Below are 27,606 nucleotides of genomic sequence, written 5' to 3' on the forward strand. Positions count from 1 at the left end.
GCAGGTAAAGCAATAAGTTAGCCAATAACCTGTTTGACTAACCTGCTGTTCTTTTCTGGTTTTATTCAGCTGATCATTTGTATATCATTCAGAATGTCACTTTGTTATCATCAATAAAACAATTGGACTGATGGCCAAACTTAGAGAAATCTAAAAAAAAATATGACACAAGTTGCTATAACCTGGTATAACACTTTAATACATTTACCTAATAAACTGTATATGCTAGTGAATGTGTATGAATATGTTTAAGTCGTACTGCTTACCTCTTCGGGTGCATAATATAGCCTGAGTGCCATTAAACAGCTTGATTGTTGTCCTTTAGGTTCTTGCTCTCCTCAGATGTTCCCATCTCCTTTGTTTTAAAGCTTCCTCGTCTGTGGTGAACATATAAATGTAAAAGCATGATGCACCCACAGAACAACCTTGACCCTGCCCTAGCTCTGTCAGCCTGTAGACTCATCTCTGTGATACACACAAATCACTTTTTCCATTTTCTCAAACCAACTGCTGCTGTATTTCCCACCAAACAGTAGACGTGCAGCTTAAAGCAGAAGAAGTTGAAGAAGAAAATGATGTCTCATTAATTTAGCAGCGCTTAAAAGCATGATATGTGCCCTTTAACTTTAACTAGTAATGACTTCATGAATTTCTTCATAAATAAAATTTTAACTAGCGAAAAAAAAATTCATAACAATCTCAAAGATATATGTTCAGTGTCTTTCAGTACTACTGATATTTAGACTCTATGATTGAGCTTTCTGAGTTAACCTCAATGGTTACTTCCTCCAAGCCATTGTGTTGATTAGACCCCATTCCTACAAGACTGCTCAATTAATTAATGCTTCAATCTTAAATATGATAAATCTATCTTTACTTCAGTTCAATTTTATTTATATAGCGCCAAATCACAACAAACAGTCGTATCAAGGCGCTTTGTATTGTAAAGACCTACAATAATACAGAGAAAACCCAACAGTCAGAATGACCCCCTATGAGCAGCACTTGGTGACAGTGGGAAGGAAAAACTCCCTTTAACAGGAAGAAACCTCCATCAGAACCAGGCTCAGGGAGGGGGGGTCATCTGCTGAGGGGGGGGCTGAGGGGAGAGAAAAAAAAAAGACACGCTGTGGAAGAGAGCCAGAGATTAATAACAATTAATGATTAAATGCAGAGTGGGGTATAAACAGAGTGAAAAGAGATGATTGAAAAGAAAGGCTCAGTGCATTATGGGAACCCCCCCCCAGCAGCCTAGGCCTATAGCAGCATAACTATGGGATTCATTCATTCATACTCTCATGATTGCATCAGAGCGTAACTTGGGGTTCAGTATCTTGCCCAAGGATACTCTGACATGTAGACTGTAGCCAGGAATTGAACCACTAATCTCCCATCTAACAGGTGACCTGCTCTACCTTCTGAGCTACAGCCACCCATATCACCCCAACAGAGCACTTCTCTCTCAGACTGCTGGCTTACTTGTGGTTCCTAGGATACTTAAGAGTAGAATGGGAGGCAGAGCCTTCAGCTTTCAGGCCCCTCTTCTGTGGAACCAGCTCCCAGCTTGGATTCAGGAGACAGACACCCTCTCTATTTTTAAGATTAGGCTTAAAACTTTCCTTTATGATCAAGCTTATAGTTAGGGCTGGATCAGATGACCCTGAATTTAGTTATGCTGCTATAGGCCTAGGCTGCTGGGGGGTTCCCATAATGCACTGAGTGTTTCTTTTCATTCACCTTATTTACTTTGTTTATACTCCACTCTGTATTTAATTATTAGTTATTATTAATCTCTGTCTCCCCCCTCAGCAGATGACCCCCCCTCCCTGAGCCTGGTTCTGCTGGAGGTTTCTTCCTGTTAAAGGGAGTTTTTCCTTCCCACTGTCACCAAGTGCTGCTCATAGGGGGTCGTTCTCACTGTTGGGTTTTCTCTGTATTACCTATGTTATGTTTTGGCTCTATATGAATAAAACTGAATTGAACTGAATTATAACTTCTTTGACATATGTTATCATTTTAATGCAGTGGGTAGGCGCTTGCCTTGCAGCCGGAAGGTTGCAGGTTTGAGCCCCTGTGCTGTGCTGTGTTGTGTCCTTGGACAAGACACTTAAACCACATTGCCTTAATGTAAATGTGTGCATTCAACTGTATGTTTACATACCTTTTCTTCATGTAGAGACAGTAGATGAGTCCCGCTGTGATTATACCAGCTATCATTAATCCTGCCACGACACCCACTATGACCCTTATCTGAACCTGGTCCTCTGAAGATTCTGTAAACACAGAAGCATCGACACACTGCTTCAGCTGTAAGACTACCACAGCCCTACATGCACAGACATGGACAGGCACACACTCACTTTATGGTGTCCCCATTCAAATGGTGTGTGCTGATAAAACTCTCACACACACAGACTTTCCAACAGACGGTGTTGAATATGGAGCTGCCACGGATTCATGGATAAGGACACTATCCACTACTTTGACTTTTACAGGTCAAATCCCATAATTTTCTGATCAAACTTTGTATGGGGTTGGCTGTGTAATGTGTAATTAATCCACAGTGAATGTGTGATTTAAATTCTTAAAATATTCTGTGACACCAAAATGAGTCTGACAACTGTGTTTTCATCACACATTAAATAAAAAAATTATCAGGTCAGTGTGATAAACTTTGTAATCTGCCTTTGTACTCCATCAGGTCAGGTAGCCTTTTTGGGGTTGATGTGCTGCAGGGTCTGTTTCACCTCATGGGGGCTCAGCACCAGTGGTGAGGGTCCCTGCTGTGCCCCTATGCTTTGTAGATTGTTAGCACAATCAAACCTGGCAAAGAAGAGGTTCAGGTCATCTGGGAGGATGGAGTGGGTGGAGCTGGTGTGGGTGCTGTTGTAGCCAGTGAGCAGTCAGCATCACCTGAGGCCTACAGAACAGCTAGGTCCAAACTGAGGGAAGGTGTCAGAGTGGCTCTGTAAGAAGCATTTTAAGGTCCTGGAGTGGCCTAGCCCGTCTCCAGACCTGAACCCAAGAGGAAATCTGTGGAGGGAGCTGAAACTCAATGTTGCTCAGCGACACTCACAAAACCTGAAAGATCTGGAGAAGATCTTTATGGAGGAGTGGGCTGAAATCCTGCTGCAGTGTGCAAACTTGGTCAGGAACTACAGGAAAGGTCTGACCTCTGCAACTGCAAACAAAGCTTTCTGTACCAAATGTTTATTTCTCTTTTTCTATTGCATCAAATACTTATTTCATGCAATAAAATGCAAATTCATTCTTTCAAAATCATACAATGTGATTTTCTGGATTTTTTTTTTTAGATTCTGTCTGTCACAGATGAAAAAGATAAAAATTACAGACCTCTCCATTCTTTGTAGGTGGAAAAACTTGCAAACTCGACAATGTGGCAAATACTTATTTTTCCTAACTGTATATTAAGCGATGAACACTGGGCTGTTTGTACCAATCCAAATGGATTTATCAAACTTGCAACGACACATTGTTTGACAAAAAATAGATATTTTTGAAGAAAGTAAATCATAAGGGCAAAGAAAATCAAAATCTCTTACCTCTTCCTTCCATCTCTTCTTTAAAAACTGGAATAAAAGCAAAATGAATTAGAACTCAAAAGAGAAATAAAATTGAATAAAACATACAAAAACTGTTATTCTAAACATCCTCAAAGCCCAAAAAATTCTGCACTGATATAAACTGAGGCAGGGCTGACCAAGTGTAGCCTGAGTTTATGAAATCAGAGGGTTTTCCAAAAGCAAACTGTACCTTGGAAACAGGAAAGCAACAACACCTTCTAAAATGAAACAATTTTCCAATGCTTTCCAAGGATATGCCAAGGACTTGCTCTTAGAGTGCAGAGAAAACCCAACAAAAATGGAGTGATCGAAGAGACACAAGATGGGAGGAAAACATGCTGATGATCCCCAAGACTTCTGGGAAATATTCTCTGCTCTGAAAAAAGTTTAACTTTTTTTAAAGAGCCGCATCCCATTCCATCTGTGTAAATCTGACGCAGCGTTTCACTAAAAGATCATATCAGCGCAAACACGGCGGAGGTAATGTGATGGTCTGGAAATGCTTTGCTGCTTCAGGACTGGAGGACTTGCTGTAACTGATGGAACCGTGAGTTCTGCTCCCTACCAGAAAATCCTGAAGGACAAAGTCCAGCTATCAGTTTGTGCTCCAAAACTAAAGTGTGCGTGGGTTATACACAGTGATGTCAGTAACACGTTACTCTAATCTGACTACTTTTTTAGGTAACGGGTAATCTAACGAGTTAATTTTTGTAGTCCAGTAATCAGATTAGACGTCTGTCACACAGCGACACAAACGGAAACAATGGAGGAGAGAGCTGCACGTTTTCTAGCTGAAATACAGGCACTAGTTTGAGTTTGTCAGCTAAAGATGACAATATCAAGGTTAGTTGTGCAAAGTAGCTAATTTACCTTTTAAAGGAGTAATAAGTAATCAGATTACTTTTTCAAGGTAACTGTGCCCTCACTGGTTATACAGCAGGACAATGAAGCAAAACACACCCACAAGTCCTCCTCTGAATGGATCAAAAAACCAAACAAAATGAAGTTTTTGAAGCGTCCCAGTTAAAGTCCGGACATGAATCCCACTGAGATATTTTGGCCCTTCATGCTTGAAAATTCACCAGTGTGGCTGAATTAAAGAACTCAGCAAAGCAGCTCAGGCCAAAATTCCTCCACATGAAACACTCATTGTCAGTTATCCCACAGGCTTGACTGCAAGTCTCACTACCAAATGTGACACAATTAGCTTTAAGGGGTAATTACTGTTTCACATAGGGCAGGTAGCCTAGGATAGTTATTTTCCATTAATAAATGAAATCATTTAAAAACTGCATTTTGTATATACTTGGGTTATTTTTGTCTCACATTGAAATTTGATGATCTGAAAAATGTAAGTGTGACAAATATGGAAAAAAATGAAGAAATCAGGGAGGGGTAAATACGTTCTGAAAAGCACTTTCAGAAACGTCTCAAAGGTCACGCAGAGCAAAGCTCCCATTCAGACTGATCTGTTTTCGACTAATGCTCCCGAATTCAAGCTCGTGCAGGCTCACAGAACCTGTTTGACTTTAGCGACCCACTGCACAGAAGTATCACTGCACCCCTCACTCCTCACAGCTGGATAAAATAAACGCAGCCAACTCAGTAGTTCACAAGCATTAACTTACCAGAGGAAATATTGATGGTCCTGTCAGCTCTTCCCAGCGTGTTGATGGCGTTGCAAGTGACAGTCATGTTCCCCTTGGGGGTTACAGTGATCTTATGAATCGCCCTGCCATTGGTGTAGGAGCTCTTCTCCTGAAGGCACAGCCAAAGACACAAAAGACATTTTATTGACTCAACTCTTCTACAGGATATTTTCTACTCGTCAGGTGGTGAGACAGATAACAAAAACATCATTAATAATATTAATGTGTAACTATAAAGAGTTGGATAGCCCATCCATCCATTCTCTTTCTCTCAGCTCTTACACAAACAGGGAGAACATGCGAACTCCACACACAGGCCCTGACTGCATGCTGGCTGCAAGCCTTCAGCTTAGTGGATGACCTGCTTGAACCTCCTGGACCACAACCACAAGGACTGGATAATATGTATATGTAATAATCTAGGAAAAATAACTTTATTTGATTGGATTTTGAATGTTCCAGCTTTTGGATTAGGAGAATTTATGGGTTGTTGATATCTCTAGAAACAGATACATAGATAGATACTCCTCATAGTGAAATTCATGTATCCTGATACAGCCAAGACATAAAAAAATACAGACAAATCACAAAATATCAACAGCACATAAAAACAATAAAATATCCAAATACACAGTGTAAATCACCCCTGAAAGACTAATTATTATAAAATCTAATAATAAGAGGGATAAATGATCTCTCTCTGCATGGACGAGGTTCTACAGAGTTCTACAGAGTTCTACCATCCCACCCAACACTTGCTGTTTTACTATGATGAGTATTCGGTGATGATTTTACCCCAACAAAACACAGCAAAGAAAATAAAACTAGCAACAACTGCACAACAAAACAAGCATTTCATTGCACACATTGAAGGATTTGAGTCTCCTGAGAGAAAAAAGTCTGCTCTGCCCTTTTTGTAGAAGGCATCAGTGATGGAGCAGTCCAGTTTGTCATCAAGCTGCACACCACGACATCTGTATGACTGCACACAATGATGTCTCCCCATCAAGGCTAACAAGACAAAGAGGGAGCTCGGACCCGCTAAAGTCAACCATTATGTCTTCAGTCCTGGTTGTCTTCAGCTGATGGGAGCTCCAGCTTCCTTTTTATAACCCCCCCCCCCCCCCCGTTGCCTGCTTCAAACTGCTTTTCTTTTTTTCTTCAAACTGTAAACTTAATCCTTTCCCAGTCACCAACCTTGAAAGCCTCCTTCTTCTCATTTATACTGCTAGTAATCCAAGCTTTGTTGTTGGGACAGCAGCAAACGGGTGTCGACATGTGTTTGAGGTACTAAAACACCACAGTGACACTTACATGTGTGCCGTTGATGCTCCACTGGACGCTGGGTTTTGGTACTCCCTCAGCTTCACAGATCAGGACTTGGTGTTTGCCATCAGCATCGTGGTGTGCGGTCAGGCTGGTGATCACAGGCGCCCCTGATTCAAGCACATTATATTTCTTATTGCTATTATCATGTTCAAAAACATTTTGCAGCAACAGAACATGCAACATCAGTTTAGCATTTTATAATATACAGCTTTTAATATGCAGCCCTGCCCAATTATCAACATTTCCTCACCTTCTACAACTAGTTGAAAGCTCTGACGCCGTGTCAGGCCACTCATCGAAACCTCACAGCTGTAGTCTCCAGCATCGGCAAAGGTCAAATTACTGAACTCTGGTCTGCTCACTGTCTTTCCATCCTGCACAGCAGAATCACAGACAGTCCAAAGTAATGTTCACCTTCAACTTAAATGAAACAGAATGACACGTTTGTTTTTTTATCTAAGTTTTACTTATTTATATTTAACTGCCTGTGCATTTGGCCCTACCAAGGACAGCCCATACATGTACGAATCCTAAGTTTCATATAGTTCTCTGCTCCACAGCCACTTCTCTTGTTCTGGGTCACAGGAATGTTAATTTAAGAACCACTGTGGAAATTCAGTTCCTGTTATATCAGGCAGCTGAAAGCTCACGGAGCGTTTGTACAGTCAGGTTACATAAAGAGGCAGAACACCTTCATCTGCTTTCATATTTTCTCTGATTTCTAACATGCAGTCCTTACCTTCATCCATAAAACTTTAGCATCACCCGAGGAACTCGTCTCCATGTTCACAGATAAGGTTTCCCCCACGCTCTTCACAACCTTTCCACTGGGACTCAGACTCAGGTCCAGGTCTGAGAACACATGCATCAGAAAAAGGATCACAACAACCTCAAATGAGCCTGTTTTTAAATGAATCTGTAAGCACGTGTTTTATGTCTTTATTTTGATCTTCAGCAGGAACAAATGTTCTGAAGATTAGAACCACACAATCCTCTTCCAGAGTAATAAGCAGACTGAGCCTGTGCTCTATCACCCAGTCGATCAATGTTTCTCTTTTCTTTGTTCAAATGATCAATCATGTTCAGGGATTCGACACATACCAAAAAATCCACATTAAGTCCAAGTGAAAAAGCTCATTGGCCCGTACTATGGTATGTTTACATAGTTCTTACTGCATTTGATTTATTTGCCCTTTAAAATAATACTAATAGTAACAGTAATACTGCTACTAATAATAAATAGAACACTGAGTGCCTGGAAATCATAATGCACTATAATAATACATGTAGTGCAAGTGCTGATGATGAAGTGTTTAGATGTAGCTGATTTGGTAAATTAATGTATGTCATTTTAGCTGGAAACATGTTTAAAACCATAAACAGCAGCAGGAGGGGCTTCCTCTGGGCAGGCTGACCAGAGCAGGAGCAGTTTCACTTTTCTACAAACACACTTTCCTGTGAGACACACAAAAAATCCTTAAAACTTTCTAATTTACAGAGCGATTTTTTTGTCTTTTCTCAACTGAAAACTCCATTCAAAAGTTGAAGCTGAAAAAAACAAAAAAAAAAAAGACTTTTTTTATTCCAGTCACAGGTTAAGGCTCAGAAACTGACACCTGGCAGCAGGACTGTGGCCTGAGAACCTTACTCGATGCCAGAGATTTCTAATGAGTCCTCCTCCCTGCCTGACACTACACACTCTGTCTCCCTGCAACACTGACTTCTGAAAGTTTAAATGTGATTACATTAATCCGCTCCCATGACTTCATTTACAGTGAATAAATGTTCCTTGTTATAAATAGGAAGTCAAACATTTCAGTCGAGGTGGGACAAACATGGGAGGGTTGGAGGAACAGTTGTTGTTTGTGCTGCCGCACTCACTTTGCTCCTTGTTGTGTCATCAGCTCTGCTTATGTCATAAGTACTCACAATTCAGTTTTTTCAAATCAATTTTATTTATTTAGCACCAAACCACAACAGTTTCCTCAAAGCGCTTTACATTGTAAGATAAAGACCCTACGATAACAGAGAAAACGACCCCTATGAGCAGCACTTGGTGGGAAGGAAAAACTCCCTTTTAACAGGAAGAAACCTCCAACAGAAGAAAAGACACACTGTGGACGAGAGCCAGAGAGTAATAATACCTAATGATTACATGCAGAGTGGGGTATAAACAGAGGGAAACTCACAACTAACAACGATGTTCTCAGAGGCCTCCATCTTCTCGTTGTCAACCAGTGAGCACTTGTATTCACCTGCAGCCTCTCTGCTGATGGCAGTTACAGTGTAGTTGTCTGAGTTTTCAACCCGCGTCTTCGTGCCCTGGTGAAGAGTTGAGAGTGAAAACATTAGTTTCTGTAATTGTGATTAGGGTTTAATATTTTTCCCGAAAATGACATGAATCAAATCCCGGGAAATGACGAGCCATTTCCCGGGAATCCCGGGAAAAAGTTTATTTATTTTTTTATTTTAATTAGGCCTTCTGTAGCCTGTGTCGGCCTTAACCTATTGTGATATTGTAGAGGTAGCTTTCCAGCTATGTCCTGTTATGCCCAGTAGGGGGCAACGTCGGCTTGATTAACGCAATAAAACCTACATCTCGACATTGGAGTGCTCGAGCTATGCGGTGTTGTATCGTTCCTCAACACTCCCTTAACAAATATAATTCGAATATTCCTCCATTGTACATGGAATTATACCAAGATATTTTACAACTGCTGGTGCAAAACAATACGGTTCATCTCCACAGCATTGATAAAGGCTCAGCCACGCTGTCGTGGCGACATCTGTTACACTGTATCTCCACCAGTGGAACGCTGTAATAGTCATTGAAAAGTTAACTACCGTACTTCACTATAATATGGCATAACACAGGGCCTTGAGTAATGCACTACGACTTGGTCATTGCCATTCTGGCAACAACAAATTTATAACACCGTGTCTGAGGGTTAAAGTAGGTTCGCTGTGAATCGTCTTTTGAAAAACTGGCCAATCCTTATAGCCTAAAAAATATACATTTTACTCAACTCCATTTTAAAAGCGAAATATGTTAAAGCAATCTATTTCATGATCATTTCTTCACCCATTAGGCCCGTATCCTAATTCATGATTGTTAGTAAGCGGCTGCAAACGAGGAAAAGAAACACTCGAAGTTAAACAGATATTTCTTTATTGTTCAGGGCAGGCATATTTTATAGGCTATATAATGCAATATAACAATATATAATAATATGAAATTATATAATACAAAATACCTTAGGGTAAACACATTGCCTACGATTTCAACAAATTAAAGAGGAAAAAAGCACAACTGTGTAATACCTCTATTAAAACGCTTGAGATGAAGGCTGAAGCCTTAAACAGAGGCTGAACCTGCCTGAAATGAAGAGTAATGCTTTTCGCATTAAACGAACCCTTCTCTCAATATTTCCTTAAATTTAACTTTCTGAAGCTTTCTTTTCTTTCTGAAAGTCAAATCGACGCGCGCGACTTTTTTCCCGGTTTCCCGTCTAACGTTTCCCGGGAAACGGGAAATGGTTCTGATCGCATTTCCCGGGAATCCCGGATCCCGGGATTAAACCCTAATTGTGATGTAACATCAGGGCGTGAGAAATAAAGAAGAAAGTGGTAAAGACAGGAATAATTACGACTACACCAGAGCCACTTCATTAGGTACAGCTTGCTCACCTGTCACAGGGCTACACAGAGACACACAACCATTCACACTCACACTGATGGGCAATGCAGAATCACTTTTTCTCACCATACTCAGTTTATCATTATGCTGCTCTCTGTCTTTAATGCTGGGATGCAGCTCATGCATCAAATTATAAGCGCTTTGAGTGCTCTGATTGAGTAGAAAAGCGCTATATAAGAACTAGTCCATTTACCATTTACCATTATTTACTTGTCCTACAGGTGATTTTCCCTGCCTGTTCATATTTCTCACAGGGGGACTCCGCTCTGATTTGCATTTATCTTCATCAGAGTTTAATCAACAGTCATTTGGAATTTCTAAACCTCAAGAAAATTACTGCTACATTTTGCCCTGTTTTTCAACTGCTGGCATCACCCTGTGCCCTGATGACCCCCTCTCAGAGCACAAATCCTCCAAGCCTGAAAGTCCTGGTAAGCTGACATGCAGCTGGTTGTAGCATTGTAGCAAGTATTTTTGTAGCAAGTATTTTCTGAGTATTGTTCACATTTCTGCTCCTGTTCTATGCGCTCTCTCTATTTGGGGTGGCTGTGGCTCAGGAAGCACAGCACATCATCTACTCATTGCAAGGTTGGTGGTTTGAGTCCTGGCTGCTCCAGGCTGCGTACCAAAGTATCTTTGAGCAAGATACTGAAGTTGCTCTCAGCCATCAGAGTATGAATGTGTGTGAATGTTAGAAAGCACTGAGCTGTAGAAGTCAATGCAAATGTGTTGTATAAAGCTCTTTATAAGATCTGTTCCTCTGCATGTTCTCCTGGCCTGTGGAGGCCCTTGAGCCTTATCACAGGCTCTCTCTATTGTTGCACCCAACTCTGTCAACTCTGTGCCCCCCCCCCTCTTTATTAATCTTTTTATTTAAAAAAATGGTGCTCTATCACATTGACACTCACAGAGACTGTTTAAGTACAGTGAACTCACTGTAATGTCCAAAAACCAGTTTGAGATGAGTGCTGTGACACTATCCACACTGTGGACAGCAACAACACTCTGTGGCATTTCAAAGCATCTCAGTTTGGTACTAAGAGGTCCAAAGTGTGACATTACACTACCACCACCAGCCTGAACTGTTGATACGAGGTAGAATGACTTTATGTTGTTTATGCCAAATTATGACACTACCATCCAAAGTTCACAAGAGAAATTAAGACTAATGAGACCAGGCAATATTTCCATCCATCCATTCTCTTCAGCTTATCCTGTTCAGGGTCATGGGGGGGGGGGGGGGGGCTGGAGCCTATCCCAGCTGACATAGGGGCAAGAGGCAGGGTACACCCTGTACAGGTCACCAGCCTGTCACAGGGCCAACACAGTGAGACAGACAACCATCCACACATATGGGCAATTTAGAGCTTCCAATTAACCTAACCCAAGTAAGTGCATGTCTTTGGACTGTGGGAGGAAACCCACACAGACACAGGGAGAACATGCAAACTCCACACAGAGACAGGGAGGGGCCTGGGCCAAGGTGGAATCGAACCCAGGCCTTCCAGATGGTTTTCTAACTGTGAGGCAGCAGTACTAACCACCGCGCCACCGTGCAATATTTCCCAAACTTCCATTTCCAGTGTTGAGAAGTGTGTTCATGGTCTTCTGCTTCAGTGTTTTCTGTGTCGTGTTTCAGAGAAAGCCTCCATTCTCCTCTGACCTCCAACATCAACAAGGCATGTTCACACAGAACTGCTGCTCCCTGAACACTTTCTCTTTGTTAGACCCTCCTCTGTGAGTCCTGGAGATGTCTGTATGGGAAAATCCCCGTACATAAGCAGTTGCTAAACTACTCAGACCAGCCTGCCTGGGACCACCAACCACAGCACACTGAAAGTTGCTTAAATCAGATTTCTGATGCTCAGTTTAAACTTCAGCAAGTCATCTTGACCATCTCTACAGGTTAAATACATTAGTGAATGGCTGATTAGATATTGATGTTAACAAGCCACTGAACAGATGTACCTAATAAAGTGGTCAGTAAGTGTAAATTAAGCATACATTAGGGAAATGCCAGCCATTCAAGCTGCAGTCTATATTTATACCAGTAATGACTTGGAATTTGAATTTAAGTGGTGGACAAAAAATACTGGAGTCCCCAGTTATTAAATTTGGTCAAAAACTGATCTGATCAATTATGAACTGTGGTCATAAACTCCATGTTTTTCAGAGTTATTGTGTTGAAGAATGTCAAACACCTGCAGAGCATCATGATGGCACCAAAAAAAGGTGGCTTCTAACTTTTTGGTTATAATATTTCATCATTTATAAGGAAAGGTTTGAGGTTTACTGCATAAATGATGCTGTGTGAGGTCCTCTGACCATGAAAACCTAAAAAGCTCATGTACATTATGTAACATCATGTAACATTAGTGTTAAAGTACAGAAGCTCCATCAAGGGGATCAAGATATTATCTTTACTGCTAGTTGAACAGTGGGCTCAGCCTCACCTTAATGTAGAAGAAGAAGGAGCTGGGTGGAGGGTTGCCATCAGCGCGACACTTCAGCGTCACATTATCTCCTTCTATAATGGGCCCCTGGGACAGAATCTGGAGACTAATGTTCTCAGATGGATCTGGAAATATGAGTATGAGATTCACAGAAACCTTCAATAATAGAAAACTCTCAAACTGGGTCAATTAATTTATCAGGCAGAACATAAACAATATTATATTATAAGGTGACGGATCTATGGGCATAAAGCACAGTGCAGAGAGAGCTTTGTAAACCATGTTGCTGAACTCTAATACACTGTATGCTGGTAGACAGCTGCAGCTTTTTATCACACATTTCTCTGTATTTATTTAAAGCTGTTTATCCCCTAAAAACTTCAACAGCTAAAGTATGAGAAACAACCTTGTGGAAAGATAAGTCTATGTGAGAAATGGGAACAAACAGAAGATTTAACACTGCCTTCTACTCACAGTGGACAGAAGAAGGTCCCAGGGCACTCTGATTATTAATCAGCTTGTGTGTGGACACACAGGCAAAGACCGCACCAGCGTCCTGCTTGGTGGCTGCATACTGGAGCGTGGAGGAGGTGGTTGACAGGCCTGTCCCAGGATCCAGCTTCAAGCTGCTGCTGATCACAACAGCTGGATGGACAAGAAGACGACAGCCACACCACAAACACACACACAAACACATTTTTTTGTATGAAATCACCACAAATTATGGGGAGTTAGTCAATAAAGAAGTGTGCATCGCCCTTCACAGACAGCCCTGGATTCAACTTTATGGTAAAATAGCCACTGAGCATTAGAATCAGAAAAAGTGCTTTACATGCTGATTTCTCCACCTGTTACTAATTCAATAGTTGCTCCAGTGCAAACCGTGACAGTCGAGGAGGAGATTCATACTGCTGTGCTCCTTTCTAACAAGTAAGCAGCAATGAGTGATGTACTTCTATCATCTGTTGTTTTTGCTGTTGTCTTATAAAGACACTGACTTTTCCCTCTGACTGCCCTGTAAGGGGATCTCTGTGTGACAGCAGCTTTCATGGGGTGGCTGGATAGTTTCTGGGCGCGTCACTACACAGGAAGAAATGCATTACATTTTTGATTATCTTCCAAAGGCTGTCCATTCTTGCTCCACGTGACAGTGGCTGCAGGGTTTGCGTCTGCCACAACACACGTTCCCACCTATAAACAAAAAAACAGAAAAGCAACAGAACATCAAAATATGCACATTACAGTACATGTACATTCACAAGCTGAGGAGCACATGCTGTAGGATTCATACTAAATATGCAGTCAAGTACAGTGTCATTAAAAAGTATTTGCTCCCCTCCTGATTTCCTAGTTTGCTGCATTTGTCACACTTAAATGTTTCAGATCATCTTTCTGAAAGTGCTTCCTTACACTTACTTACAGCGCCGCGTTTTTAATCGCCAGAAATAAGGAACCTGGAGGCCTGCAGTGGGAACTGCTCATTCAGATCCAATCAAAGATTACTGGTCACCGTCATACAGGGTATAACTAGCAGTGAAATACTTTGACAAATACTCTTACACTATAGCACAAGATGAGGAAATAAATAAAATTATTATAAAGAATATAATCAAAAATGTAATCAAACATGTGCATTGAGGTAAAATGGAGGAGGAATGATTAACAAGCTATAGTCAAAAAAAAATATATAAAAAGTAACAAAATATATATGCTAGAATATACGTACTATATACTTTAATTCTTTTTTATATTTATTTTTTGGCCTTGCACCACATGGTCTTCAGATGTGTGAGGATTTTTTCCTGTTTTTTTTACTCTCTAAAATAAAAACTGGGACATCTTATTATTCCTCACTGCCTGAAGAAAACAGGACAGTCAGAGCTCTGCTGAGCCCAGTGTTCCTTTAACCTTTAACTAGTAATGACTTCATGGATTTCCTCACAAATACAATTTTAGCATTAGAGAAAATATTACTCACAGCCATCCCATAGATGTGTCATTAAATACAGCAACTTAAATAACTGCAGATCTTTATTTATATTTCATTTTGTGTTTCTCCCACCGATCTTTCAGAGTTAACTTCAATTAATTTCTTCCTCTAATCATCCATGTGCCTTAAATACCCTATTCCTACAAAACTGCTCAATTAATTAATTAATGCTTCAATTTCAATAATGATTAATCTATCTTTATTGACAGGCTGCATGCCACAGGCCTAAGGTGGCAGGATATCTCGAGGATATTAGGGTGTGCGTGGGAGTTTGCCCATCCAGTTAACGTGTGTGTTGTGGACTTGGAGGAGGCATTCAGTCATGTCCCTCGGGGTATCCAGTGGGAGATCCTGTCGGAGTAAGGGGTGTCTGGCTTGTTGCAGTGGGTCATTCAGTCCCTGTACAACCACAGTGAGCCTGCTTCATATTGCAATAAGTCTGACTCGTTTCCTGTGGGTGTTGGACTCCTTCAGGGCTGCCCTTTGTCACCGATTCTGTTCAGAATTTTATGGATAGAATTTCTTGGCGTAGCCAGGTGGTGGAAGGCTTTTTCCTTGGTGGCCTCAGAGTCTCATCTCTGCTCTTTGCAGATGATGCGGTCCTGTTGGTTTCATCAGGTGGTGTCCTCCAGCTCGCAGCGGAACAGTTCGCAGCCGAAAGTGGAGCGGCTGGCATGAGAATTAGCACCTCTAAGTCTGAGGCCATGGTCCTCAGCCGGAAAAGGGTGGAGTGCCCACTTCGGCTCAGGGACGATTTGCTGCCGCAGGTGGAGGAGTTTAACTATCTCGGGGTCTTGTTCACAAGTAAGTAAGTAAAGTTTATTTCTAGAATGCTTTACAAGAACAAAGTTCACAAAAATGGAATAGTGGAATTAAATAAAAATGTCAACAGAGTCCACAGATCTTAAATCCAGTGGGAGTGAGTTCCACAACTTAGGGGCCACAACCTCAAAAGCACAGTCACCCTTTGTCCTTAACCTTGATTTAGGCACAGCCAGTACTGATTAGCAGATCTCAGGGATCAGGATGGTTGGTAAGGTCGTAGTAGCTCGCTGGCATCTGACCGTGAAGAGCTCTGAAAGTGATCACCAGAACCTTAAAATGAATCCTGAACCTTACTGAGAGCCAGTGTAAGGAAGCCAAAAATCGGTGTTACATGGGACCTTTTAGGAGACCTGGTGAGAAGCGGCAGGAAAAGGAAACGGGAGCTCGACAGATGGATCGGGGGAGTGTCTGCAGTGAAGCAGGAAACTGAGCGTAAAAGAGAAGCTGTCGATTTACTGGTCAATCTACATCCCTGTGGTCATGAGCTTTGGAGAGTGACTGAAAGAATGAGATTGCAAATACAAGAGTAGAGCTGCTGCTCCTCCACATCAAAAGGAGCCAGATGAGGTGGTTAGGGCATCTGACTAGGATGCCTCCTGGACAGGACAGGTGACAGAATAAACTCAGCATACCCACAGACCAGCCAAGGTGCCCATGCTGACGCCTGTCCACACTTTTCTTTTACATCACGTGGACGGGTGGGTACTTACCCGGAGAACACCTGGCACCAGGATGCACTATGGGCAAGCCAGCAGAGACAGTGTGGTGCTTTGGGCAATGTTCTGTTGAAACCTTGGGTCCTGCAATCCATGTGGATGCTACTTTGACTGTTGCAAACCACATACACCCCTTCATGGAAACAATATCTCCTGATCTTCATTTCAAGTCAGTGCAGGTGTCAGTGAGTCTTACCGTTGTTAATTTATCTTTCTGTAATACTTCATTCTTGTCCATAATCTGCACTGATGATGGCTTCTCTGCAAACAGAGAGGAAGGAATTTCACACACTGACTTGTTAAAATGATGGCATCTTGTTACAGTGCGATCAAATTCAGTTAGCTCTTCAGAATGACTCATTCTTTCACAAATGTTCGCAGAGGCAGACTACCTGACAAGGTGCTTGATCTTAAACATTTTTATACACCTAAATTCAGATTAAGATTAAGAGGGGGGCTCAATATTTTTGTCATCATTTGTGTATCTTGCAACATGTAAGCATAAAAATACTGTCAGCAGCCAGTCCTACCCCTCAGCCTCCTGGAGGAACAAATCCCCTGGAAGTACAAGTTCTAGGACATATAATTAAGATTGTAATTAGGCTTACTGTAAACAACAACAGAGACGGGATACTCCATGAGGCTGTCAATTGACACCACCATGCAGGTGAAAGTCCTCTGGTCTTTGAGTGAGGCCTGAGTGATGAGCAGGCTGAATTTCTCATTAATGCTGACCCGTCGAGCGTAATCGTCCGTGGCCTGAACTGTGGCTTGGTCACTGCGGGTCTGTTTGATTAACAGATCGCCGGGTGAGCCATCATCTTTCTCCTAAAGTGTGAGACAACAGAAGGATAAGACAAAGTAGACAGTTTGTAAAATCCAGATATCCCAGCTCTTCATTCTGAACAGTGTATTTAAATTCGAGGACCCTCTGAGAAGGATTGTTCAAATGTGTCACATCATGATAAAAAATTATTTAGAATAGGTGTACGCTGCCTTTAGTAATAATTTAAGATTCAGCATGACAGATCACAATAATCGGACGATGCAATCTAATTACAGTGTGAATTAGGTGACTTTTCTGAATTAGATTTAATGACACTAGTTGTAGATTTATGATGGACACAAGCAGATGTTCTGCCCTGAATTACACAAGAGGCTCAGGAACTGGACTCTTACTCTGACTCTATAAAACTAAACTCTATGATTTTATATTAATCATTCCCTTATGGTTATAGTCACACAACTGGCTCCTTATTGTAGAGCTACTTTTCTGTAGGTATTGTAGGTATTGACGTTTCCAGTGGAAACGGTGTCGCTGTGCCATGTTGTTTCCAAAAAGTTTAAACTTGTTTTATATACAGCATATAGATTACATACAGGGAGAAGCTGGAGTTTGGTCTCCTGCTTCTCTCTGTATGCAACCTTCTCAAATTGTCCTTGTTCCCAGACCCGAGGACCCTCTTCTTTTCATTCAGTGCCTTCAGGTGATCCAGGGCTTGTTGTCGGGGATCTCTCCAAAGAAACCAATTATATGCTACTATAAAATGGGCAGGAAGATACTGAAAGTCATAAGGAAAAAAATTTTTAAAAAACAGTGTGCGTATTTTTTTTTACTTTATAATGATGGCCTCAATTTCAAGGATGCCTGTATGATCTGTATGTATATAATAAATCTCACAGGCACTGCTAAGAGGTTTTTCTTTTTCCCTCTTGAAATTTCTCTCAATGCAACAACTCAATGAGGCCTGTTTTAGACTTCCAGAAACACCCAGCTGACTTCTAGAAGGGAGAATTTAACTTAAATTCAATTTGATTCATTAGGGAAAAAGAACAGAAATTCCCTCAACGTTTTACCAAACTCCCAGGTCACTCCAGGTAGTTCAAGGAATAAAAAACATGCACACCAAAACTCCACTTCGGGTTTTCCAATGTTGGACCAAAACAAGGAAGCGTGCTTGGAACTTCCAAACAAAGTTTCCGTCCAGATTAATCAACTAGATAGTCCAGTTATTGTGAGCTGTCCACTCCTGGGCCATCTCCTGGATGAATGAGTAAGTCTGTTGGCAGTGAGGTTAGACTGCCACTGGACTTGCTGCTGACCATGGAGGATAAATTTTGCCTGTGTTAGGCCAAGATACGCTGCAGAGGACGATTCTGTCGCACCAAATCATTTGTATAGTACGACTGTTGTGCACTATACAAATAAAACTGAACTGCACTGAATTGATTAAAAAGTTTTTTGAGCACTGTATCTGTTTGTCACCAGGTGCGTTTCATTTTCATTTTGTTCCAGAAATTTTCACTCATTTGTTTATGTTGTTTCATCTTATTGAAAGATGAAAAAGATTGAAAAGAAATACCACGATTTTAGTCTCCCCACCTGTTGCAGGAAAATCTGTGTACAAATAAATGTGCAAATGTGTAGCCACATAAATACAAGAAAGGCAGTATTTCATATGGGCCTTTTTTTCTACTTTTCATAGTCAGTGCAGACAGTCGCTGTCTACTTACATATTTCCATTTGATGAACATCAGACCGTTAGGTACTGGAGCTCCACCATTGCATGGTAGAACAATGGTTTCTCCATACAAAGCAGTCAAACTTGCTGTACCCTTCACTGCAAAACAAAACACAACAAACTGTTACAGTAACTGCAAATATGAGATGCTACCACCTGAAAAAAGAACATTCTTAATTCACTAATGTGTACAACAGCTGGCATCTTGAGTGATGCTTGTGTGGGACTGATTAGCCAAATCTGGGTACACCAGGTTTTCCCCTGAATCAAACATGCTGGTGTACATCAAATCCCAACCGCGTTACACTTCCAGGGTGTGAAAAACTGCTGAGACCATAAGAAACTATGCAACACAAACAAGTATGAAAGTACTAGAAAAAATTTCTATGTGATGAGTACAGGAGCTGATACCTTAGAGAACCTGAAGTAGAGCCTTTGAAGAACAGAGTAAAATATGGTTCTTATAGCAGTGAGTGTTCAGACACATTGTTCTGAAGCAGACTGTGGTCAGTGGGCAGCACCTCCCACTGTAACTGTCGTAAAATCACTGGGTGTTAAGAAAGTACCACATACCACATTATACTGTCACTCCATTGTACACCACATTTTAAGCATGCTTTCTATTGAGTATGATGTCAGACAGGTAAAAGGTCGAGTTCAACAGTTCAAACTCTCTGGTCTTTGTGCTCTGCAGCACCAATAAAAAAAGCCTTTCCTCCATCCACTAAAGTCAGAGAGCACTGAGGTAGTAGCTGCTATGGTGCCACAACTCAGTCATGTGTAATCTGGGTGGAGAGAAGATGGTCAGATGAGGGTCAGAGCAGAGTGGAGGTCTTCATGCTCCATTTCTTTTTCTTTAAACTCTGACCTAAACAAGCAGACGTGGTTCAAATTCTGGTCACTTCTGAGTGATGAGACCAGAAAATGTTACACATAAAGCTACCACCTTAAATGAAACAACCCTCGAGCTAGGCTCTCAAAGATCCTTGAAAGAGTAGTTGTAAAACAGCTAACTGATCATCTGCAGAGGAACGGTTTATTTGAAGAGTTTCAGTCAGGTTTCAGAATTCATCACAGTACAGAAACAGCATTAGTGAAGGTTACCAATGATCTTCTTACAGCCTCTGACAGTGGACTCATCTCTGTTCTTGTCCTGTTGGACCTCAGTGCAGCTTTGATACTGTTGACCATAACATTTTATTACAGAGATTAGAGCATACTATAGGTATTAAAGGTACTGCACTGCAGTGGTTTGAGTCATATTTAAGTAAATAGGGAGTCTTCTTCACACACTAAGGTTAATTATGGAGCTCATTGTTCATTTGCGCAATATTTCTAAAATTAGAAACATCCTTTCTCAGAGTGATACTGAAAAGCTAATTCATGCATTTATTACTTCTAGGCTGGATTATTGTAATTCATTATTATCAGGCTGTCCTAAAAGCTCCCTGAAAAGCCTTCAGCTGATCCAAAATGCTGCAGCTAGAGTACTGACAGGGACTAGAAAGAGAGAGCAGATTTCTCCCATATTGGCTTCTCTTCATTGGCTCCCTGTTAAATCTAGAATAGAATTTAAAATTCTTCTCCTCACATACAAGGTCTTGAATAATCAGGCTCCATCTTATCTCAAAGACCTCATAGTACCATATCACCCCAACAGAGCACTTTGCTCTCAGACTGCTGGCTTACTTGTGGTTCCTAGGATACTTAAGAGTAGAATGGGAGGCAGAGCCTTCAGCTTTCAGGCGCCTCTTCTGTGGAACCAGCTTCCAGCTTGGATTCAGGAGACAGACACCCTCTCTATTTTTAAGATTAGGCTTAAAACTTTATGATCAAGCTTATAGTTAGGGCTGGATCAGGTGACCCTGAACCCTCCCTTGGTTATGCTGGAATAGGCCTAGGCTGCTGGGGGGTTCCGATAATGCACTGTTTCTCATTCACCTTATTTACTTTGTTTATACTCCACTCTGCATTTAATCATTAATTATTATTAATCTCTGGCTCTCTTCCACAGCATGTCTTTTTTTTTCTCTCCCCTCAGCCCCCCCCTCAGCAGATGACCCCCCCTCCCTGAGCCTGGTTCTGCTGGAGGTTTCTTCCTGTTAAAGGGAGTTTTTCCTTCCCACTGTCACCAAATGCTGCTCATAGGGGGTCATTTTGACTGTTGGGTTTTTCTCTGTATTATTGTAGGGTTTTTACCCACAATACAAAGCGCCTTGAGGTGACTGTTTGTTGTGATTTAGCTATATAAATAAAATTGAACTGAAAACTTTTCTCTACAGCTGCAATCTGTTTCTTTTCAAAGCTGAACAGGGTCAAACGGTGAACCTTAAAAAGAAGAAATGAAATCGTGTTATTTCATCACTCAGTGATGTTTATTCACTGCAGAGAAAAAGCAGAGAGATTATATCTCTGGGCTGGCCTGGGAATGCTTTGGGGTCCCCCCGGACGAGCTGGAGGAGGTGGCTGGGGAGACGGAGGTCTGGGCTTCTCTGCTTAGGCTGCTGCCCCCGCGCCCCCCAAATAAGCAGAAGAAAATGGATGGATGGATGGATGGATGGATGGATGGTGTTCTAGTAGCTGCAATTCCAGCAGTGCAAAAAATAAAATAAACAAAGACATGGTAGCATATTCCAAAATATCTGAAGAGAAGAGTGATATCAGCAATTGCTGAAAACCAATCTTATTTTTGACTTCACCTGCTGATAGGGGCATACACCACTGTGTGGGGTGTCCTGCACCTTTTGTTGGGAGCAAACTGAGTGACAGTTCATAATCCCTCTTCATCTCATTCTTGTGCTCACGTCCCACTAGGAAAATCAGAAGTCCTGCACAAAACAATAAGGCTTTTTTTTGCTATGCGGTTCAGAGGCAGCTGGACAGCCAGACAAAGTGGGAATGAGGGAGAGATAAGGAAGTACTATTTGTGTTTGCTTTGCCTTCAGCAGTGAGAGGTAGGCCTGACTCTTCCCAGGGTGGTGCTGAGATAGTAAAAACTTCAGTCATTTTCTATTAGGAAGTATGAGTGGAAAGTGATGCAGTAGGTCTCCTTATCTCAGAAAAGTCCTTGACATTTTCCATGTGGAATTTCAGATCTCTGGAAGTGTTGCAGATATTTCAGGTTTTTATGGTAGTGCCAAAATAGCACAAACCATTAAAATCAGCGCTTTGTAAATTTAAAAATGCACATAAACCTCTTTTGTTTCTCTCATTGCAACACCAGAAGACTGTCATGCACACGAAGAGGAACAGCAGGCAGGAAGTCATGCTGACGTGATGTAACGGAAAAATAGTTCATGACACAACCTATCACAACCCAACATACCCAACGTACTACAAAGCCTGCTTGGGCTTATCTGAGTAACTTCAGGTTTAACCCTGGCTTTTCAGTACTATAAAGGCAATTGGCTTCTTACTGGGTTATATATGCAGGGTAACTTATGCTGTAGGCTGAACCTGTTCTAGAGCAGGTTATGTTTGAGATTAAAAATAAACAGGAATGAAATCACCAGCTACTGACTAATCAGCTCACTGGAAAATAGCATCTGAAGTCTTTGTCTTTCCTCAATAAGCATCAGTAAAAAGTGTAGATTCCTTCATTTTTTAGGGTTGCTTTGGAAACCTCTTCCTGACCACTGCTTTTGTCATTACCGTCCTACCTGGGAGTAAAAAGACACCGAGATCCACAAGTAAAAAATGGAATATATGGGCCTTTATGAAAAAGTGTCCTTAATAGTCATATTCATCTGAAGAGGAATTCAGACCAATCTCCTGTCTGAAGGGGTTGGCTATCTGTAGCTCAACCATAACAGAAAATGAGATTAATTAAGGCCACAACTAAAGGACTGTTCCAACATGACTGCACACCAGTGCACAAAGCAGCTCCATAAAGACATGGATGAGCCAGTTTGGGGTGGAAGAACTTGACTGGCCTGCACAGAGTCCTGACCTCAGCCTGATGGAACACCTTTGGGATGGATTAGAGTGGAGACTGTGAGCCAGGCCTTCTCTCCAACATCAGTGTCTGACCTCACAGATGTGCTTCTGGAAGAATGGTCAGAAATTCCCATAAACCCTCCTAAACCTGTGGAAAGACTTCCCAGAAGAGCTGAAGCTATTCTAGCTGCAAAGGGTGGGCCCACATCATATTAAAGCCTCTGGATTAAGATGTTACTCTGGTTCATGTGAGTGAAGGCAAATATGGTTTATTTCATCAGAGAATCCAGAAACCTTGTTTTCAGTATCTTCAACTCCAATTAAAAGATACATGTTAAATTCCACATACAAACACCTCACTCCCAGGAAAACCAACAGTATTACTTTCAATTATGTAAAACAATCTGCTTATGATTACTTTAGATGTTACCATTCAGCTGCAGTTGTCTGTTAATTTTTAATTTATTTCATAATCTGTTGTTTGACACATGTCCTTCACTGAACAACAACAGCTCTTGTGTGGAATGACAATTCATTAAGGTTTTTAATTTTTAAACATTTATCCTCTGCTTATTCAGCTACTGACAGTTCCTCTGATACAAACTAAGTGCCTTGTTGGTGCTGACTCCTGCAGCTTCCGATTCTCACTACTGTTAAATGGGAATCTCAAAACTCACAGTTTTCAGAACAGGGTGACTCAGAGACCACACGCTGGTTTAATAAAAGCAGCACAAAAACTTCCTGTTCATCTGATAGAAGGAAAAAAAAAGACCTGCCCTTAGTTTTATAAACGCACAAATGTCCATGTTTCTTTAAAAACTTCCACTGCTGCATATGTCTCTCTGTCTCAGGAGACCATATACATTACTGGCATTTTAATCCCAAATTAATGCACACCCACACACACACACACACACACACACACACACACACACACACACACACACACACACACACACACACAAACACATTGTATAAACTTCCTGATCAGCTGCATGCTGCTCCATGTTTATTCCAAGATGTGATGCCCTGGAGAACAATGCAGAGATGGGAAGGCAAGTAGCCTTGAGAATTAAGGCTAATTTATTTTATATAGGAAAATGGCCCTCTGTAGCTTCAGCAGACTGTGGAGGCACCAGCATGTCTGGAGAGCAACAGGATATACTCCTGTTCCAAATGCCTACCATTATTTAGTATCCATCTAATTGGACAAAAACAGTGGCCACTACAAGAATATTTTTCTGTGCTCTGACTGAGAGACAAGTACAGCAATTAAAAACTAGGAAGAAAATGTGACCTTCAGCAGACGCCCTTCCTCCTTATACATGTTAGTGTGCATGCATTTGCTAGTTAAGGAAAGTGGTCCATAAACAACAATGCACAGAGTCAACTCATGGCAGCTCCCTGTGTTTATAAGTGTGAAGGTTAATGGACACAGCCCATCATACAACGAGCTAATTGTTTTAAAAAGAAAACTCCATCAACAGCTAAACGTTTAGGTGCTCTGAGCTTGGCTAACACAGAGGAGAGAGGTACCAAACAGAGCTGTTATTGTACGGAGGACTGTGGATGCTGATGGGGTGTTCAGACCTTATCTTCTCAGATACTGTGGAGAAGACACGCAAGAACTGCCCTGACCCATCACAGCATGGACTCCACTGGACCCCTGGACTGCTGTGCCATCTGCCACCAAGATAACTGCCTCGACGCAACTGTTTGCTGTGATTGGGTGCTACTTAGGCTGCAACTATTGATTATTTTAGTAATCAGTTATTGCATCATTTAATCAGATAAGAAATACTTTCATCTGCAAATTTTAACTTCCACATGGAACACTCGGGAGACTGGGAGAGCGGCTCCAGCAGATTCCAGGAACAACATCCGAGATCTCAGCCCAGAAGAGCGCAGTGGACTAGTTCTTATAAGGCACTTTTCTACTTCACTTTTGTGAGCACTCAACGCGCTTATACAACACATTTTCATTCACCCATTCACACAGGTGCTTCCTTCTACAGCTAAGTGATTACGGTCTACCATTCACACTCCGACAGTTGTGTTGGGTTCAGTATCCTGCCCAAGGATGGCATGATGACTGCAGCAGCCACCAACTTCCTGATTAGTAGGTGACCTGAACTACCTCCTGAGCCACAGCCACCAATCAATATATACACACACACACACACACACACACACACACACACACACACAAAAAGAAGCTTTTAGCCATGTGACATGTAAAATGTGACACTGTAGTGACAAAGAGGAAAACGATGCCTGCACAGCAGAAATGTGGCCACACAGGTTTTTCAGGTCTGTGAGTTCAGGATGAACTCAACAGATGTGCTGACTCTTCATCTAGAAAATATGTAACCCCTTGAGAACACATCTTAATAATTTCCTCTGAAGTGAGCTGACAGGCATACAGCCAAACTTGTCTTATCTTAGCTCTCTTTAAAATGAGATCTACATATACAGCGGAAACATAATGAAATATTACAGCTCTATTAAAATCAAACCAACATAAAAACAAGCCCGTATGTGTCAGGTTTGCTGCGGTGGCAGGCAGGGCAGAGGACCTCAAAGCAGGTCTCACGAGACTCGACTAAAATCAAAATTAATATTTATTTCTTGAAATCAGGAGATATAAAATACTGGACAGGAGCTAGCACAAAATAAACTCGAAACACTAAATACACAGACACACAGCAGGAGATACAAGTGATGATCCTGACTAAAGGAAAATGCAGACACTAAATACACAAAGGGATAACGAGGGGAGTGGAGACAGGTGAGGAGCACAGCTGAACATGATTACACTGAGGAGACAAGGGGAAGCAAAATGAGACTGTCAAAATAAAGCAGGAAGTCACCAACCATGATGCACATGCAGACTTGACACAGAGGGAACCTAAACATATGACTAAACAGACACCCGCTTGAACACAGGCTGACAACACGGGGAAGACAGACACAGGACAAGGGAAGGACACTAAGGGAAAACACGGAGAACTGAAGTCTAAAGCCACGGGACAGGGAACCTAAAAACCACACACAAGGAAACAACAGGAAGGGAAGGAAACACAGAGAAGGGCCAAGACAGACACAGGAAGACTGACCTAACAGGAGGACACAGGAAACAAAACATAACACAGACATGACACGTGAACACAGCTCATGGGAAAAACACGAGGGAAACAGGAAGTAAACACAAGAAGAAGAAGAAGAACCTTTATTGTCATTATACTTGCATACAACGAAATTTAGTTTGACACTCTCCAAAAGATAAAAATAACTAAACAGAAAACAATGATGAACTAAGATCCTAATTCATACCAAATACACAACTGTATTGGGCCAGTGGCCCAGGATCATGACAGTATGTGTTTAATGTAGTTAAAAGTTTAAAACCTCATTAAAGAAAAACAGCCAAACTAAACACAAGACGTTCAACTGCTGTGACAAAGACCAGAAAATAAGATTATGTGACAAAGAGAAAGACCTTCTTTAGGTTGTTGAATAATATCTTCTTCTTCTTCTTTCACCTATTCCCATTAGGGACTGCCACAGTGGATCATCTGCCACCACCTCACCCTACCTCTGGTAACCTCTGCATGTCCCTCCTTCTCTGCATCTACAGTATGAGTACATCCACAGTACTTCTCTGTGGTCGTCCCCTTTCCTCCTGCCTGGCAGCACCATATTCAACAGCCTTTGTCCAGTATATCCACTAACCTCTGCACATGTCCAAACCATCTCAGCCTCTGCCTCTCTAACTCCAAACTGCTCCACCTGAGCTGCTCCTCTGATGTGCTTATTTTTAATTTTCTAATCAAATGATTCCCATGAAAAACAGCAAAATTTGTGCTTACAGAATCTACTTTTACAGGTACAAGGTACTAACAGAAAGAGAGAGGAAGCACACAATAAGTTGTCCAGACAGCAGGAAAAAGGAGACACACAATACTAAAACAGAAGCTGCAGCAGAGCTCAGTGAGGTACTGTTTCAACAGAAGAGACACAGCCAAGGACAGAGCTGCCCAGCACGAGCCAGAGCAGAAGCAGCCAGGGAGTCAGAACTGAACATGAGCCAGTTCCTCAGCAGCCTCAGGTCAGCTTTGTTAGCTTACTGCATGTGAGGAAAAGTACTGCACCTCTGTACTGTAGGGTACGGTAATGGGTTCCTGTATAAATGAGGAAATGAAAGTGAAGGCTAAAAACATCTCCGGATGAAAGGTTCGAGTACTACTAATCCCTTCCAGCATTTACAACGGCGCCGTACAGTGCAGTATGAAGAGTGTGTGAAAGTGCAGCTGCAGCCCACACCGTGAAGCTTTCCCGGCCTCCTGCCTCAAAACAAATCACATTACGAAACTCATAAACCCGTGCTGTGCCTTATGCTTGAATGATGACATCAGCTGAGAAAAGACAGATGCGTTTAAATACTACATTCCTACCCTCACCTATGAGCTACTACTACTACTGATACTACTGATACTACTGATAGGGTGAGGAGTGCGGCCATTCGGGTGGAGGTCAGAGTAGAGCCGCTGCTCCTCCACATTGAAAGAAGCCAGTTGAGGTGGCTCGGGCATCTGACTAGGATGCCTCCTGGCCGCCTCTTGGGTGAGGTGTTCCGGGTGTGTCCTCCCGGGAGGAGGCCCTGTGGTAGACCCAGGACACGCTGGGGAGATTATGTCTCTCGGCTGGCCTGGGAATGCCTTGGGGTCCCTCTGGATGAGCTGGAGGAGGTGGCTGGGGAGAGGGAGGTCTGGGATTCTCTGCTTAGGCCGCTGCCCCCCCAACCCGGCTCCAGATAAGTGGAAGAGAAAGGATGGACGGATTGTGATTGAAAAGGTCTAAAAATAAAGCTCTGAAACCCATTCAGGACTTTTTCAGGAGAAGAAG

The 27,606-nt window shown here is 41.9% G+C and overlaps 1 protein-coding gene across 2 annotated transcripts in view; it reads right to left on the reverse strand.

Annotated features, from left to right (window-relative positions):
* LOC115792575 (CD166 antigen homolog) overlaps positions 1-27,606 on the reverse strand; it is a 45,239-nt gene that overhangs the window by 5,080 nt on the left and 12,553 nt on the right. For both annotated transcript variants that reach the window (XM_030747165.1, XM_030747166.1), the window contains exons 3-16: positions 18,758-18,864; positions 16,852-17,071; positions 16,440-16,504; positions 13,816-13,903; positions 13,187-13,357; positions 12,713-12,837; positions 8,752-8,884; positions 7,302-7,414; positions 6,813-6,936; positions 6,548-6,669; positions 5,213-5,342; positions 3,564-3,590; positions 2,162-2,273; positions 267-377 (exon numbers count right to left, since the gene is read on the reverse strand). In XM_030747165.1, coding sequence (XP_030603025.1) covers positions 299-377; positions 2,162-2,273; positions 3,564-3,590; positions 5,213-5,342; positions 6,548-6,669; positions 6,813-6,936; positions 7,302-7,414; positions 8,752-8,884; positions 12,713-12,837; positions 13,187-13,357; positions 13,816-13,903; positions 16,440-16,504; positions 16,852-17,071; positions 18,758-18,864 — 1,616 coding nt within the window. In that variant the 3' untranslated portion in view covers positions 267-298. The remainder of the gene's footprint in view (positions 1-266; positions 378-2,161; positions 2,274-3,563; positions 3,591-5,212; positions 5,343-6,547; positions 6,670-6,812; positions 6,937-7,301; positions 7,415-8,751; positions 8,885-12,712; positions 12,838-13,186; positions 13,358-13,815; positions 13,904-16,439; positions 16,505-16,851; positions 17,072-18,757; positions 18,865-27,606) is intronic.

Source organism: Archocentrus centrarchus, chromosome 14 (genome assembly GCF_007364275.1).
Source record: "Archocentrus centrarchus isolate MPI-CPG fArcCen1 chromosome 14, fArcCen1, whole genome shotgun sequence".
NCBI classification, from domain to species: Eukaryota; Metazoa; Chordata; class Actinopteri; order Cichliformes; family Cichlidae; genus Archocentrus; species Archocentrus centrarchus.